Source organism: Apteryx mantelli, chromosome 1 (assembly GCF_036417845.1).
Source record: "Apteryx mantelli isolate bAptMan1 chromosome 1, bAptMan1.hap1, whole genome shotgun sequence".
Lineage (NCBI taxonomy): Eukaryota > Metazoa > Chordata > Aves > Apterygiformes > Apterygidae > Apteryx > Apteryx mantelli.
Genome location: NC_089978.1, coordinates 100,226,101 through 100,244,311, shown reverse-complemented (window position 1 = coordinate 100,244,311; position 18,211 = coordinate 100,226,101). Strand labels below are relative to the sequence as shown.

Below are 18,211 nucleotides of genomic sequence, written 5' to 3'. Positions count from 1 at the left end.
TCGCAGATACGTAATAATTTCGACCCACAGACCACAAAACTCCTCACAAATTTCAAATATATTTCCCAAGAGTTTTTGAAATAAATATCATCATGCCACATGCTCCAGCTGGTAAACTGAGTCATGGAATGTCACACTAGCTCACATGATGGTACTGAAGACAGACTCCAGAATTTTTTACTCTAAGCTGATGATGTTCTGGCCCATGTCTGTGGGTTTTTTCTTTTTAAGCCCTTATATCAGAAAAAATATTCCATTAAATCACTCATCCTATTGCACATAATTATGTTCTTGTCTTGCAGAGATAATCAAAGCTTCTGGGAATTCCAGACACTTTGATATAAAACAGACAGCACTCATTAAGCAGTGAATAATCAGGTGAAAAGCTGTAAAGAAGAAACCAGACCACAGGTACAAAGCCTAATTTTGGTGCAGAAAAAGAGCAGAAAACCAGAATTTTCTGTTTATGTGTAATTAACTGAGTGATTTTGTGCCTGAGAGCTGAACATATAACTGAGCAAGCGAACTCCAACTGCAACATGGGCCTCCAGAAACTTTAAAGCTCATCACAGGTATCTGCACAGTATCATGTGCAGTATTAGTGTCATGTAACTATTCAAGCCATAAATTATCCAGAAATGTAAGACTCGGTGTAAAAGCATATTTTCTCCTAGTAAAATGCTGAAAAAGAAAATCAGGCTCCAGTGGCAAGCTGCATAACTTTGAGCTCACAAATGGATTTAAAAAATAGGTAAGAATAAATAAATTAAAAAAACCACAGTCCCTAAAATCTGTATTTAATTTTACCCTGTTGGTTACCAAATAAAAAGTTTCCCTTTCTACTTAAATTTTCCCCTAAAATCCTTACAGTGGACTTCTACTAGTGTGAATAAGTAACCTGAGAACACCACAAGTTGATGGGTATTACAAATACATGCACGCAGGCAGAATGCACTACATAACATGCTTTGTTTGCTTCATGATGTAGTCTAATTTGTTCATGCTACTGTTTAAAATAACCAGAAAATACATTGTGGAATATCTAGCACAGTGAGGCTTTATATTTATACTAAGTTATTACAGTTCTACTATTAAGTTATTGCTGAGAAATGGGGTGGGGGGGTGGTTACATCCATGGTTACATCCAGTCATCGTCAAGCACAGATTAATAAAGTGGATGCTGAGTTTATACCATCTGTTCTTTAAAACATTTCCTCTGGTCACATTCACCATGCCTGGTGTGAATAAAGCACACGCAAAGTTTGTTTAATGAACAAGAGCAGAAAACAAGTGCATTGCAGAAAAATTCTGTTTATGAAGCACTGCAGAGCAGGGATTTTCCTTTTAATGGGGTAATGAACGCACCACACCTTCTTCCAGAAGGCATGCACTTATAAAGAGAACCGAAACAGGAGACGGGCTGGCGTGGTCTCTAGGGAGCTCTTCTGACAAGCGGGTCAGCTTTCTGCTGCTACTGATAAGGGCCAGTTTCAATGGATAATTATTAAACCTCCCTCCTAAGTCCGTCTTCTCCCGCTCTGATCATGCCTTTAACCCTCACGCCGTGCAACAACCTTCGCCGCCTTGCCGAGGAGCTCCTGCTAAATGAGCAGCAAGCCAGGAGGAGCTGCCGAGTAAGCCCCGCCGGCGAGGCGGCCACGGCCCCGGAGGGGCTCGCCCGCGCCCGCCGTGCGGCTCCCCGCCCCACCTTTCCTTCCCATGGGCCGGGGCGCGCGCTTACGCCTCTGCGCGCTCGCCCGGCCCCCGCCGCGGGCTGCCGCCGGCGGCCGCGTGCGCCCACGGCTCAACGGTTTTACCTGCCGGGCCGCGCGCGCGCGCGCGCGCCGACAGCCGCCCCGCGAGCGCCCCCGCGCCGCGCGGCCGTTAAGCCGGCCGCACAAAGCCGCCGCCAACGCGGAGCCACCGCCGCGACGGAGACGCCGCCGCTGCCGCCCGCCTGCCCCAGCCCGCCCGGCCCCGGCGAGCCCGCCCTTCCGCCCATGCCCGGCAGCGTAGCGAGGCGCTGCCCGCCGGCGGCACCGCAGCCTCCGGCAGTGTGTGTGTGCGCGCTCAGGGGAGGGGACTCGGCGCGGCCCCGCAGGCCCGGCCGAGGGCGGGCGGCGGCGCCCCGCGCCGCAGCCGCCAGGAGCCCGGCGGGCGGCGGGGCCCGGCGCGGGATCCGGGAGCGGCTCCGCCGGGTTTTGCCTCGGACCCGCCTCGCCCCCCTCCCTACTGCCCTCCCTCCGCGCGCAGCGGCGCGGCCGCTGTAACAAAGAACAGGCGGCATGGAGGAGGCGGCGGAGGAGGAGGAGGAGGCAGCGGCGGGGCCGCCGCCACCGCCGCGCGCCCGGCGCCGCGCCGCCCCCCCCGCACCCCAGAGAGCGGAGCGGGGATAGAAGACGGCACCGTGGGAAGGGGAGGCGCGCGGGCCGGGCGCGGCGCAGCGCGCGGGTGAGGTCCCGCGTGGGGCGTTCCGCGTGGAGCCCGCGTGGGGCCGGGGCCCGGGACGGGGAGGGAGGGCGAAGGCGCGGCGCGCGGGAGCGAGGGGAATTGGCGTTACCTGCCTTGGGAATGTTCAGACCCGGATCGAATCCGGACTCCGGGTTCCGATCCGCTCCGGAAACCACGCGCCACCGGAAGCCGGCCCGGACGGCGGCAAAGCACCATGGGAGCTGTAGTCCGCGCGCGGCGGAGAGGGGAGGGCCGCGGCGCTGCGGGCTCGGGGGCGGCCGCGCTCCCTCGGCGCCGCGCAGGGACCGCCCCGCCGCAGCCCCGTCCTGGGCGCGGGGCCCGGCCCGGCCCGGCCCGGCCCGGCCCGGCCCGAGCGCCTGCCGTGAGTGCGGCGGCAGGCGGGGAGCGACCGCGCGGCCTCGCCCCTAGCGGCCGCGGGCGGGGCGGTTGCGGGAGCGGCGCGGGGCGGGGGCGCCCTCGCGCCTCGCTGCGGCTGTTGGGGAGCGGGCGGGTGAGGGGCAGCGGCGCTCCGCGCGTGTGGCGGGAGGGGAGCCCGTCGGGACAGGCTCTTCCACACGCATTTCTCGGCGGGGCCCGGTCTGCGGCCCGGGAAGTTCCCTCTCTGCCGCCGCGCCCGGCTGGCTCACCTTCACGGCTCTGCGCGGCGCCTCGAGCGGCGGTTTGGACCCGCAGAAAGAGAGGTGCCACCATTGACCTTTGCTTAGCGCCAAGGTTGTGCAACGTGGGCTCTTTTATTTTCTTTCCTGCCTCCTGGGGTGTGTCGAGGGGAAAGGAGGGAATCGCAAAAGCAGTTTGTCACCTTTACTGGAATTGAGTCAAAAGCAAGCGTTCATAAAGCTCCACATCAGGCATTTAGTAGACTGTAGGCCCTACGATTTTTCCTCAGTAAAGCACAGAACCAGCAGAACAAACAGATTACCTGTGTCTTGTTCATGCCTGAACCTCTTTGAGACTAAATTTCGGCATTATTGTTCCTAAGTCTTGTCTGTCCTGCGTTACTGAGATTTCTGTTCTCAATAGCAAACACAGCAGCTGTGCACATTTTTATTCAGAATCATAATCAGTGATGCCTTTTTATATAGTGGGCCACTGCTGAGACTACATGCCCAGGAAATGAAAGACTTGGACTCAATGCGCTTCTCAGTTTGAGAGGTTTTAAAAATCCAGTTTTGACTAGTTGGGTACCCTCCACTCCTCCAGCTGAAATACGATGCAGTGAGACCACACATTCAGAGACAGGCCTGAGTCAAGAACTACTTATGCATTTTGTATCAAAGCAAGATACTTCTTCCTCTGGTAAGAAGTGTTGCCTATGACGCAGTCCCCCAAAGGCCCAAAGCCCCCCAAAGTTCAATGACCATGGAAAGAGGGCTCCAGCTCTGTCCTTTCCAATTGATGTGCCCTCATATAGGGCTATGGGTTTATCAGTTGGCTAAGGTCAGACCCCTTCTCTATTTCTGGCCCGACGCATCTTGCATACCCTTCTGCACAAGCACACGGCTTCAACAGGAAGAGGGACGTGTAGAGACTCTGTTCTTGTTGAGTGTTTGAGTAAACTGAAACAATGCAACATCTGAATTTTGAAAGTGTTGCTTTTTTAGCAAAAATTTTAATATGAACAGGGGAAAAGCCCTTGTTCTTAAGAACAACTCACCAGAAATATTCAACAAGCACAGGAGGAGTTAGGGGAATTTTTTAAGGCTCTAAGCACACATATAAGATAATTTGCTTTTTCACAAAGAGCTAAGCCAGCTGGCCTTTAGTTTTGTATAGTCTGCTTTTACTTCTTTTCCCCGCACATTTCCGTGCATATCACATTCACAATGCTAAGTCTTTGGGCCCTGGCTTAGGTTGCTTCAGCATCTAGTGCACAAGTGTGATGATCATGCCTGCAATGCCTTCACTCTGTCAGAATAAATATTAAATAATTCAGAATATTTAGATGTACATTTCCTAGCTGTAGCAGTCTGGACTTACAGTGCATGTGAATCTGGACCCTGCTGCTCTAAAATGTTTCATAAATTTAAGCTTTAACATTCCTACCTTTCTGCAAAGTTAACATCAGATTGCAAACTCACATCTTACACCAGGCACTCTGGGACAGAGAGATTAGCTATGGAAAAAAAAACAACAAAAAACACATGACATCTTCCATTTATTGTTTAAGAATGATGAACTGAAGGCTAGAGTACAGCACCCAAGTTAGTGCTCCATTCATTCCTCTCCAGCTGTGATCTGTCTTGTCATTTTTGCTAGTGTACACTAATGGCATCACATAAGTTAAAAAAAAAAAAAAATCAAAAAAACCCACCCAAAATTAGAGTAAGAAGGTTTGTTGTGAGACTATTAGGGAGTTTCAGCTAAGCACTTCAAGAATATGAAATAAGCAGGCATATAAACGTGGGCAGTAACTCTCACTAAGGTAACATACAATTTCCTTGCAAAAGAAGGTACAGTTTCACTTGCTTTGGGGAGGGAAGAATAAATATCATTGTGGCTGTCTTGATTTTTTTTGTTGTTTTTTTGTTTTGTTTTTAGTTTGGTGGGGCTTTGTGGAAGCAGTAATTTAGAACCTAACTCTTTCAGTAAAACAAACCCAAGATAAGGTGATTTCCAGACAGTGCTCATTTTAGTATTGCTATCTTTTATGAGATCTATGCCCTAACACTTCCCCTTACCCCAAAGTACCACTGTTTTTAGTATAACACAATATAATTTAGAGAAAAAATAATGAATAACAATATTTTTTTACGAATGGAGGAATCTGCTCCTGGATAAACAGATAAAGGGACTGTGTTAAGCAACAGGTCAAAGTAGTGAAAGAGAGTAGAAAACCATCTGTTATGCTTGCCTGACTAGATACGACAGCACACTACACAGAGACAATTGGCATTTATTGTATGTACAGCAGTAGCTATTTATTTAAAAAAATCTTCAAGCTTTTTAGTGATATAATAAATCTGTACATCGTAGACTTTTTAACTGTGTCAACTTATTTGTGTGCACACACACACGAACACAAAAAAAAAAAAAAAACACACAGAAGAAGGGCCTATCACAGCTGAATGCTAGGAATAAAGTGTTCTACCCCATCTGGAATATCAGAGCATACTACATTGTTGGGAAATACAAAGTTATAGTATTGGCAAGACCCCAGTCCCATTCTTCCCAGTTACTTTCACACCACACTAGCACTTTGCATAGCAGCAGCTTCGATAACCCAAGTGAAATGATATTGTTCACCCTTGACTTAAAGTAGTCACCCTTGTTATATAGTTAATCTTGAACTGTTTGTCATCAAGGCCATGACTGAGCAACATAGCGAAGCATACGCTCACTTTAAACACATGAACAAATCCACGTAGGTCCTGTGAGGTGTCAAAGTATGAGGTCAGCTGTTCCCACTCACAATGGGAATTGTCTTAGCCTAGAACTATGGTATACTTAATTTTTTACCAGCATAAGCACTTATCTCAAACATCAGCTCTACAGTTCAAAAACTGAGAAAGTCTTGTGACTCTCACCTTGTATAGAGCTCTTGCTCCTTGTAACAACTAGAATTACCAGAGCTGAAAGAGATGTTAGAGGAAGAGCAAGACTCTTAACTTTGTTTCCCTGTACACATTTGATAGCATTTTATGTAGTCAGCTTCACCCTTTTTTCCTATTATATTTCACACATCCAAAGAACCAAACTTTACAAGAAATACACATCAGAAAGCATTCACTTGAAAGCCATTTAGAACTAGCAAGGAGATGCAGTACCAAAAACTAGTGTAAAATGTCACTGGTCCTCAAAATTGGCATTGTTACCAGGCAATAGAATCCTTCTAAAAAAGCAGCACCAGAAACCAAGTCCTCTCTAGAGCCACACAGTAACTACAGGTCTGTATAACCTAGAGCCCCAAAGTCTCTCCCAAAGAGCAGGGGAAAAAAAAAAATCTACTAGAAAGCATTAGAATAACACCCAATATCCATGCCTGTACAGTTTATATCTCCATTATGTCAAACCATCAAACAAGTTTGCTAATTGTATTTTGCTTGTTAAGTGAATATGTACTTTTGTCCACTACCATGTTCCTTCTCCTTCCTGCTGCCTCAAACCTCACAAGTTTCATATATAGCTGGAGTAAAATGAACAACATTTTTTCCTGGGGTATTTGGATATGCAGTACCAGTGACCTAGGAATAAAGGATCTCTTCCCTCCATCTCAGTCACTTCAAAGTCACCTAGCTTGCCTTCACATTTGAGATATTAGGTAGCTTTATTGTTTTAATCTACAAAGAGAAATTCAATTTCTGTAGATCTTAGCAAAATTTCCATTAAAGCTGAGGCAAATCTTGCTTAGGTGAGGATGCAGGTTTTCTCCATCAAAGCAAATGAAAAGCTAAGATACCATAAAGCAAAACAAACCACATAAACACAGGTTAAAATGATTCAATTATGGGCAGAAAAATTCTTTGGAAAGGAAAAACAAACCTTCACAGCGTAGTCCCTATAAAACAAATACCATGCTTTCTTTGGTATACATAACATCCAGAAACACAGAACCGTAAGAAGAGGGGCAAAAAAGAAGAAAGATTCTATAAATTGTTTCCAAAGTATCATTTTGAAGTAATTAAATTAGAGGACAGAAAAGAAAAAGTTTTCTATGTAATATAATGCAGAGATTTATCTACTGTGCTCTTCAAATGTGTAGTTATTAAAATTTTTAAGACTGCAATCTTAATAATTTGGGGGTTCCCTTTGGCACCTTTCAGACAACTGCAGAGGAAATACTCAGCACCTGATAGGATTAGTCCCTGCATTAATTCCACCAATTTACAAATCCAGTCCTCCCTACTCTGACCTGTAGCACAGCTCACACTGGTTGTCAGGACCCAACTCACACCAACATAACTACTAGTACACAAAATACAGACTTACATCTCCTGATCTTAAAAGGCAACCTCCCGGGAAGCAGGAACAAGGTTCAATATTATGGGCCTTTGGGGTTATCACTATTGAGGAATTCAACCGTCCATTTGGGTTTAGTACTTTAGCTTGTTACATTACAGAAATTACTTATACAGGTGTAGGAAGAGGGGAGGAACACAGCAGCCAGATATGGAGGTCAAACATGTTATCAAACCAAATGATATTTATTTTCCTGAGGAGTGAAGGCAATTAAAAACAAGATTCCCTTTTTACCCAAATGCCTTGTTTTCCTCATCTGCATAATTAATTCTTTCTCAATATACGCAAGCTCAAACCTATGAACAGTTTGCAGTATTGAATGCTCTCAGTTCCCACCATTAAGACATGCATTTAGGCAATCACCAAGACCTTAAGAAAGATTAAAAAAAAAACAAACAAAAAGCCTTCAAGGCTTATTTTTCTTTGGGGTAATATACAAGCAAACCCTAATCCTGTGTTCTGCAAGTTACTCAGCATTAATTTCACCACATTCTACAGTAAAAAAAGCTTCTGTAAATTAAAATCCCAGTTCAGTAATTTAAACAGAATTCAAGTAGTGATACGTAATCCCTTTACATTCCCAATTCTACAGCTGTTAGCTTTTAGTGTAAGGGGGTGTCACCTTAGTCTCACCTTAATTACACTTTGATTTCTTGAGCTCAGTGCTCAGTTTTATTTTTCTCCTTCAGCAAACAAGACTAAACATTTAAAACATGATAGGGACTTCATTTCTCCCCATCATGCAAAGAGCTCCTACTGAGGTCAATGGGAAAAAGTGTATGCTGAGGAAACATAACATCAGTGTTCTAACGCTCAGCTCATGAGCTGCTATAGAGCAAAAGAAGAAGCCTAAACGAAGAAGCCTAACTTCTACTTTGTATTAATTAACAATAAACAAAAGTTTTCAAACACATTTAAGCAGGACGAACCTGTATTACTGACCTGGGATTTCTAAGCACATTAAAGGTCTAGAATACTCACGTGTAACAAAAATTTTTTAAACACAGAATATTAAAATGCCTTCAAGTGTTTCATAATAACAGCATGCTTAAACATACAACTGTTTGATAGTCTGGGACTGCTGTACTACCACAGTGATTTTACTAGGCTACATAAAAAATGTATTTTTAAACAGTAGGCTCAGTTAAAAGATTTTGGCAGTTCATTTATATGAATAGTTTGTTGGTAAAATTAAAAAAATCCACTAGATTTATAACCTTTGTAAAAATATTTGCCAGGGAACCCAGAACCCACCAGAAGTTTTGAAATATATTTCTGTTTTTCAGTGAATTTCTATTTTTGAAGGATGCTTAAGGTGTAAGCCCAATTATCTGCCATTTTTATGGAAACAAGTCTTTTAAGGGGGGGAAAAAAAATCACTGTTGGCAAAGCAGGCACAAATCTATCATCCATTTATGTCAGTAGTTTTGATGGAATGGGTGTTTTTCTTGGCTAAAGAGAACAGGCTTGGTCCTTTGTTCTCAGCAGGAATGTATATGATGGAAAAGTACAGGTATGCACAAAAGATGCTGCCTGTGAAATACCAACTGATATTTTACTCCTCTTTTTAAATATCTAAAAAAAACCCCCAAAAAACTACACCTATACTTTCACCGTTTTTTCATTTTAATTTAAAGGAGCCAGCTGCTATATTTAATGAAGAAAAAGTCAAAAGCCCAACCAACCGCTCACCATGTGACAACACCGATACCTCTAGAAACTGAAGTTAGGGGATTATTATTATTACTTTTTTTTTAAAAAGAAGCCGTCTTCACAACTGCATTTGCTAAGATCTCAGTAAGTGTTTAGCATCTAAAACAAGCTGTCTAATGAAAAGCTTATATAGGGTTAAATATGCTCTGTTCAACACTTATTGCTCCTAGCTTTGCATTTGATACGATGATTAATATACTTGTCTAACAAGTACTTGAGAGAAGGAATTAGAGCCCCTCAGACAAGTTGTTGCATTAGCAAGGCAGCTTCTCACACAGGGAAGAAAAGCTACATGTAGGAATTTTTAAATGTTTTGTTTCCAAGTAGACTTAGGTAGACTTAGAAAAAGTTCTGGTTTTTAAGCATAACTTATGCACAGAATATTATACAATATGCTAGGATAAGTATTTGCATAATTTATTGATTTATGGCTAATATCAAAGGCATCTCTCCACCTACATGGACTGAGCAGTTAATACAGCAGGCTACAGTTATTACAGCTGGCTATCTTAATCAGCATTTTAGTTCTGCCTCTAAAAACTTACCCGTTTCCAAATTACAATACAAACTGGATCTGGGTCTCTCTTTTGTCTTTCAGCCTGACTAGAAAACCAAGTTGAGACTTGCATTGCTACTATTCTGTGTTGCAGTAAGGAAGCACAGTGGTATGTCATCTCTTTTATAGTGGTTCAGGCATATAGCAGGTAGGATTTTTCAGTTCTTAGCTCTCCACTAATGTAAACTAGGTGCTCGCACAGAAGTCCTCCCCACCTGCACCATTCCCCGTCTTCCCTCATCTTCTACAACAAACCACACAGTCCTCCAAATGCTGTCATGATACAATTCACACTTCTTGTATTGGGAGGAGCAGCTCATCAATTATAAAGGAAAGCATTCTGGAAAAATAAACGAAAGACAAGCTTTCTGTTTATTCCTGGACCACTGTATTAGTGAACATCATTTCATGCAAGTCATCAGCTGCATATGTATTCTCTAGTACTGCTCTGTAAACAACTGATCAACTGATGTGCAAGTATCCCATTAGAGAGTGGTCAGTCTTATACGGATGGGTCTGCTGAAGCACCATTCGGTTTGTTCTTGCTTTTGTTTTTGGAAAGGAGTTTCCTGCTAAGAATACGTGAAAGTGTTCCTCCCTTCTTGTGTGTTTCCTCTGACAATGGCTGCTGCAAGTAGACAAGATCGTTATGCGACTGACTCATTCCTGGATCCTTCTGATGATGCCGCCGACGAAAAAAGAGTTTTGCGCTTTTTTTCAAAATCCCACCTGAAGACACAAACAGCAGAGGACACTTTAGACAGAACAGCATGCTTTCCTGTTAGGTCTCAGCTTTAACTATAACTGCAACAATACTGAAAAAAGCCTTGGTCTTAGTATTTCTGATTTAAATTCACCCTTTTAACTATTCAGTGCAAAAGCCATGTTAGAAAGCTAACATTGTAGTAAAACTAAAGCAAAAATATTGATGACCTAGAGGTCATAATAGTTCATGAGTTCTGTCTTGGACCAAATCATTCACGTTATTTCACATAGTGGTAAACTCAAGTATTTATTGTGCTTTCTGCCAAAGGCACACATACATGCACTACATGCTACTGAGTCCGGCTCACCCCACTGCTGATCCAGCCCTGTCCCAGCTGAACACCACTAAGAAATTTAGGCTGGACAGAAGTATGCATTCTCTGCTTCTCATTTCATGCAAGTATCATGCAAACTGAATCGCTTAGATTCATGACAGACTATGGTGGTTATAGATCTATGCGTATACATACACTCTTAAAGTTAGCAGAAAAGTTCAGGAAGATGAGCTCAATTGTACTGCTAGAGGAGCACTGAAGAAAAAATACATTTTCCTTCAGTTCTTGCAGAAACAGTCCTTCATTGAAAGAAGGAAGGAAAACTAATGTCAAACATGTCTATCAGCAAGCAAGTATCAAATCTGATTTTCTGAAGAGCCAATCCACACATCTTGTAGAAGCGTCCTTCCTTATACTTTAATAGTTTCAAATGCTCTTCTGAAAGCTATGGTAGTGTTCAAACATACACATGCACAGCATTTGGTGTGGATTGTATGCTGGGTTCTCACATGTCAAACAGGCATATTCAATCCTTCCAATAGATTAATAGTACAGAATATTTTATGAAAAGAATGAAACAGAGGAAGTAAAGAAATGCTATAGTGCCTCTCTGCTGCTTCACACATCAAAGGAACCAAGAAGAAAATTTTAGCCCATTATGCACAAAATGAAGTTGACATTTTAATTCCAAGTGCAGGATACTGTTGGTTTCTGAGAACAGTACCTGGTAGTCAACCTTCATGCAGTAGGCCCACACAAGTAGACAACATGTATTCTATAAGAATTTGAGAGCACCAACTAGAGTAGAGATTATGAAGCACTTGCTGTTTTAAAATCCTGTTAGGAATAACAAATCAGCTCAAACAGATTAAGAATAATATTACATCTGCTTCCAGTAGGCTCCGAAATCCTCCCAAATCCCTTCTGTGGTAAATTAGTTTAGGCTGCTTCATTTCGTTGTATTCTTTCCCTTGATACCATGTCAAACCTATTATGTAGTCATAGCAATTGCAGCTAGCATCTCACCAGGGACTTATGTTCACAACACAAAACACCAGTAGCGTCTTCTCCCTTTGCAAGCCTCAATTTTTTGGTAGCCACCATTCTGAAGAATTCCACCGCTCCTTTCCATATGCGCACGTGTGCCCGATGTGTAAGGCAGCATGGTGGCAGCTGGCAGGAAAACTGCTCTGAACTACCAGGAACACTCAGCCTGGTATCAGTATAGCAGCCTAATGTTAAAATAGCAACTCTAGTTTTGTGCAGAATTGGGTGGTGTCATTGTCCAAGTGGCACAAGCCAATTTGAACAGAGGAGGACCCAGATATCAAGCCAACACAGGAGCCTTCTGGCAGTCAGACCAGTATGTGAAGGCAGTCATCTCCTTGACAAAGCTTCCATAGCTTGTGCCCATGCCATTATCAAGCTTCCCATTCTTTTTCAGCTCAGCTACTAATTCCTATCACTGCACAATCTCGATTCTGCTTTTTCTCCCTGGTTGCAATAAATACAAATAATACCACATAATAATTCTTTCACATAATAATTCTTTCACATAATACTGTGTAAAAGCTAGAATTGTCTTCTAAGGACTTCACACAGGCTGCATGCCGTTTTGCACAGCAACAGCTGCAGAATAGGCATTTCATGGCAGCTCTGTTCCATACAGCCAGATGCTTCTTTGTTCAGACTGGAACAGTTACAAACATGTGCTTGAGATTATTACTTTTTATTTTAAGAGTAAGCACTCAGCATCTGGGAAGATATTCTAGTATGTTTTGTCTTGCTCCTGACACATACGCGTTCTGCAACTTTTCTCATAGAGCATGATGGGATCAGAGCAGAAGTCAGCTGAAAGCAACTGGAACTCATAGATTTGAATCTTGACCGCTCTCCCATCACCTTCTGGTTGATGTTTTTGACAAGGCCAAAAGCTTGGCTTACCACTTCAAGCTGTTGTCAACAGCATTAAAAAACCACTGTTCTACCCCATGATACTGACAGTTGTTAATGTACAAAGGCTAGTGGGGATTGATGAGGCCTCACTGCTGTGTAGCTTTTGTTTTTAGCAGTCAGCTGCTCTGCCCAGCAGTCTTGGCAGCTGCAGCTGAAGTTCTGCCAACAGAAGGAGCAGGACAGAAGAGTTCATCCATAAACAACTGTTTAGTCCTATCCATTCAGGCTGATTTCCCATATTAGGGAACAGAACCGAAGCAAGGAATGCTGCAAAAATTGTGGTAGTGACCTGGGACAACTTGCCACAGCTGAAGAACTGCAGGAAGCCATTGCCTGAGAACAGCACAGGGTCAGCACAAGCAGAAGCCCACCAAAGTGAAAGCTCGCTGCGTGTTTGGAGGTACTGAGGTCACTGCTACCTGGAAGCTTGCCACATCCCCACTGCCACCCATCAGTCTCTAGCCAATTTGGCACGTGCTGCCAGTCAGTGGCTCCAGCTGCTGTGGAGGCATGCACCCCTATTAAGAAGGCAGGGTAGGGCAAATCACAAACTTGGTGATGCTTGTGCTATTTGCATGCTTACTTCTCAAGTTTTAGAGGATCCATAAGCCAACTCCACCCCTAAAACCAGGAGAATATCAGAGAGCATGTCAATAATGCTGTACAGCCTGATCGGTCTTCACAGGCTCCTGAGCAGTAGCTTAGGGTGCTCAGAAAAGGCTTGTGGGGCTAGGATCACTTCTGAGTCTCATTTTTGTTAAAGGAAGATTTGCTCCCACATCTACCTGGATATGAATAGAGATCACTTCTCTCCACTCCTTCCCAATTCCAAAACAGCTTTTACTCAGAAGGCTGTGTAAATACCTGCCAAGATACTTATAGCTCTAGGAATTGGGCTAGAAAAGAGATCTGGAAAACCGAGCAGCAGCTTTTAAAATAGGCATTTTGTGTATGCATATCCAGTTATGGGGTCACACATGGTTTGCATGAGAAGATGGTTGATTGATAACCAGAAAGGACAGGAATGGTCATGATAGAGATCAGGAATGTACAGTGCCCTTCCAAGCCTTCCTTGCTGTCCATTCTGCATGACCCAGCTGGATAGCACATCTACCACTCAAATGATTTGTTACAGCAGACTAGTCTGCTAAGAGGTCTGAGCACAGGAAGGTATTTTGGAGGGAGGAAAGAAATGGATGGAGGAAGAAGAAAACAGGTGCCAAACTACATTTTGCTTCAGTTTTACAATGAGTGTTCCACTGCAAAGCTACATTTTCTTAAAAGAATATAAGACAAAAATAACTTACTGTGTAGGCAATTAATTCTGGTTGGCATAGTAGTCCTCTTAAGTTTACAAAAGGGAATGGGTAAGAAAGAGGAAGTCAGAGAGGTAGAAAACAAAAATATGCAAGAATAAAAAAAATAATGACACTTTTAACTTTAAATCATTAACACTATACATGAGATTTTTTAAAGCAGGTCTTTTTTTTTTGGGGGGGGGAAGCATTCAAGAAAACAGAAGCCTTGAACTATCAAAACTAACTGAAGGCAGGAAGGTGGAAATATGCTATCTCACTCCATGAAAGCTACTGAACTGTGACAAAGCAGGGATTCAAGACTTCCGCAAGGAGATCTGTTTAAGTCATTTTTTGAAACAGGTTTTTTATGTTTTTTAGGATGAGACAACTCTTCGAGATCGTTTGTGCTTTTTAGCAGTCCTATCCTGCACCGCATAACCCGAATCTTTAGAAGCCTGTTCTCTTTGCAACGTACTGCACAGGGAAAAATGCAAGCATAGCTTTTGAAGAACAAAATTAGGCAACAGCTCACATACAAATTTCCACTTCTTTCTTTTAGAATAACATACTAAAGAAGAGTCCAGAGGTTTTGCAAAATCTCATACAGCTTCCTAAACTTTTCCAGGCTCCACATGAGAAATATTACTTACACTTATCCCAGCCCCTCCCCCCAACAACCCCCAAACTTCCTAGTGCCTGCCCATCCATGCCAAAACGATTGCTGGTATATCATCTTAAACTATCAGATGGAATAATAAAGCTGTGAAAATAACAGAAAACCTTGACGTTCTAAGAGAGAGCCTTTGCAAAGAGATACAATATATACCTTATGTGGGGGGAATACTACTATCTAGCAATATACTGAGGTTTTGTACTAAGCCTTTATACAGTATCTCTGGGTAAGGAAAAAGTACAAAATAATAAAATGAAAGAGGAATGGACACTGGTGAGAAGCACAGAAATTTTTGCAGCTCCTGTGAGCAGCCTGTAAGACTGCTCTGCCGCTTGTTCAAGGAGCAGGTGGGAGTACCCTGCACCAGCTCTTCTTTCAGACTTTTTAACTGTCACCTGTGTTTACCACACAGCCACACACCACTACAAAAGCCTCAGAGGTTACTGGAGTTATACAGAACCTTAAGACATTTTCAAACTACAACTATTCATTGTTTAACTACATGAGCAAAATTATCTGACAATTTATTTATTTTTAAAATCAGCCTCGATTCCATTTTTTTTTTAGCAAAATGCATATTGATGAAAAAGGTGAAAGGGGAAAACTGTTTTAAAGGTAGTTAAGAGTGCATTTCTGGCTTTGTCCTGGAGTTGCCTGAACATACGCTTTTGTGAAGGCAGGGAAGTTACGTACTCAGAGATGCGAGGGAGGGAAAGGAACACAGCAGAAAGCAACTGTGGTACTCTGCCATTTTCACTTTAGCAAAGGGGTTCCAAGTATAGCACAAGTCTTTATTTACAAAAACAGGTTTCATCAAGGAACTGACAATTTGGCCAGTTATCTCCCTCCCAGATAACTTAGCTGGACTTAGTGATCTGCCCTTCAACTTCTAAGGATGAGCCCTTCTATTTCCTGATGAATAAGGAAGCCTGGACATGCCTGTCTGAGAGCTGCATAATGCCAGTCTTTATGGTTGTTTGTAAGGCTGCTTCTACCAACATCAAAACCGCAAGAAGCTTAAGGACAAAAATCAGTAAGAAAGGACAACCTACTCCAGAGTGTTGCATGACACTGCCAATTATGTACAGAAAGCAGTAGTTCACTAAAGGGGAGGTAAGGTCACATACCTTTAGATTTTTTCATGCTCCCGGTTTCTGAAACACTTAATGAGCTCCCAGACATTTCTTCACAAGTCTGATCTAGCAGTGTGTTGCTGTTCCACTGCTGGCTGCCATTCTCCAAACCCCAAGCCTTATGGTCACTTTGCTGTGGGTCAGTATCAGGTACTGTTTCTGAAGCACCTAATGATAGCTTTTCATCAGAGGTGACTTTTGCAATATGCTCCTCCACAGTGGGTGGATCTGCTTTTTTGCAAGAGCCATCCATGGCTGCAGCATAGTCCATCATCAGTGCAGCTTCACTGTCCTGAGATAAAGAGATCTGCCCAGGGAAAATAAGAGACAACACTGACACAAGCCGCTCTTCTGGAAAAAAACAAGTCTCCCTGCAATGGTTCTGTTCTTTTCTCTCCTTACACTTCTATGTGTGCTGCTTAGGCCTATCAGAAAGCCAGTGTGAGGTTCCCGTGGTTCCACTAAAGAAGAGGAGCATATAGCCAAGTTGTAATCATATCATTAAAGCCAAATGACTGGAAAAAATATTTAATTACTTGCCTCCCACCTGTCCACAGCCCCTCACAAGTAACGACACTTTTTCCTACATGTGCTGCTGTAATGAAGTATCAGCTTCCATAGACAAAAATCTCTCAGCATTTTTAAGAAAATAAATATCAAAATATTTCATCTTGTACAAGAAAGACTTCTTGACATCTGTATCAGCTAAACACAAGTCCACACAGTCCCAGTGCCCCCACTTTCTAAGCAGACACATCTTGCACTGTGGTGGCTGATCCTCATTCTCCCCGCCTCAGCACAGCCCAGTGATGACAAGGGGATCAATGCCAACTGAGCCAGCTTTTCCTCAAAAATTTTTAGGGAAACTGTGCAGAACAAGACGACTCTACAGCAAATGTTTGTACAGCAGCCTGCAGGGAAAGGACTGCAGGTAGGAACCAAGTAGGGAGACTGGCGGTGTGGATGAGGGAAGTCTGGAAGAATACTACATACACTATGTGAGAAGCAGTCTTCTGTTTCCCCACCCTCTTAACAGAGCCCAGAGAGGACTAGAAGGTTTTTCAGAGGGTTTTGTTTAAACAAGCTTGACAGGTAGAAAAATCTTTCATAGTTTTTCTGTGCATCTTCACTCCACAGCAAAGCATAGGGTATGACTATCCTCTATTCTCACCTAAATTGGTCAGTCCAAATCCCTAATCATCCCACACTTGTCAGGCATTTTTTAGTCAGGCTGTCAATCTAAGCCTTAAACAAACAAACAAACAAACAACCTCCCAAAACAAACCCACCCTGATTTGGCTTAACTTGAAACAGTCATTGAAACAGGCACACACAGCTAGATCCTACAGAGCCTGCTGAATCAGAGGCAGCAGAACACACATTAAGTTAGTGTCATGCTCAGCAGAGCAAAGACTCTTTGGTATTAAGCATTAAATGTGAGTGTTGTTTTCTTGTTTACCTTTGACACCCCTGATATGATAATGGTACTTTTCTTTCTAGGAGACTTCAGCTTCTGCTTTGCAGACTCGCTTAACTGTCGAATAGCTGCTTCTGCAACAGGGTCAGTGCCATTCAATACCAGCAGTTCTGGAAGGAAAGCATTTTTTCAGAGGGGAAAGAGAAAAACAGGAAAAATCAGAGCAAAGAGAGGCAGAGTTTCTTCTTGACTTAAAATTCAAAGCAGTTAGCAGAAACGGTTTAAATACCATGTGTACCAAACCACCTTCCAATCAACCACCTAGCCGTTGGGTTTCTTTCCCTTCCTTTCTTCTCAGCTTGGTCCCTCTTAGCCAGTTTTCTGAGAACAGGCATAAAAGCTTCACTTACAGACCCAACCCAAAGCATATATGAGGTTTTGGAGGCTTACACAAAACATCCAATTATTTCAGTGTATTACTACACTACAGTGCAGCAACTGTTATCCAGCTCTAAGTGGTGGATAGTGTCAGATACCACAGTCATTTAGAGCCATAGTGCTAACATGGTACATAGCTAGCATGTGCTAGTACTTCTTCAGGCAACTATTTTGCTCTCTTTTCCTTTCACTGCTCAGCATTTCCAGATTTGCTGATGACACTATGATAGAATGGGGAAGGCAAAGTGGCAGCTACTCTGCTCTTCATAAGCTGCCTCTACAGTCTGGAAATTGCCCTTCCTTTTCGCCTACAAATATTATATAGGAATACAGAACCTGCCTTACAAAACACTCTTTAAACACAGGAACAACAAGTTTGCTTTTAAATGTGGCTACTTCTGTCACTCAATGTGCATGTACTTCGGACACAGCGAATATACACTAATCAAGTTCATCAAGCTTAGAAACAAACAATACTAAGAAAGTTAATGAAACAAACAAACAAAAAAAACCCCTTATTTGTCTGAGATGGGCTCTTTAATAAGAAATTTAACAATAA

At 43.2% G+C, this 18,211-nt stretch overlaps 2 protein-coding genes across 8 annotated transcripts in view; both read right to left on the bottom strand.

The window, feature by feature from the left end:
- PRDM15 (PR/SET domain 15) overlaps positions 1–3,122 on the bottom strand; it is a 39,193-nt gene extending 36,071 nt beyond the window's left edge. For 3 of the 4 annotated variants that reach the window (XM_067298461.1, XM_067298475.1, XM_067298470.1), the window contains exon 1: positions 2,561–2,597. The gene's annotated coding sequence lies outside the window, so the exon portion shown is untranslated. Of the gene's footprint in view, positions 1–2,560; positions 2,598–3,098 lie in introns of those variants that run through there. The other variant, XM_067298468.1, reaches the window with a different exon arrangement.
- Positions 3,123–4,050: 928 nt separating this feature from the next.
- Positions 4,051–18,211, bottom strand: part of C2CD2 (C2 calcium dependent domain containing 2) — a 45,055-nt gene continuing 30,894 nt past the window's right edge. For 2 of the 4 annotated variants that reach the window (XM_067298423.1, XM_067298431.1), the window contains exons 12-14: positions 17,257–17,384; positions 15,792–16,104; positions 5,350–10,426 (exon numbers count right to left, since the gene is read on the bottom strand). In XM_067298423.1, coding sequence (XP_067154524.1) covers positions 10,200–10,426; positions 15,792–16,104; positions 17,257–17,384 — 668 coding nt within the window. In that variant the 3' untranslated portion in view covers positions 5,350–10,199. Of the gene's footprint in view, positions 4,586–5,349; positions 10,427–14,000; positions 14,038–15,791; positions 16,105–17,256; positions 17,385–18,211 lie in introns of those variants that run through there. The other 2 variants (XM_067298449.1, XM_067298441.1) reach the window with 2 other exon arrangements.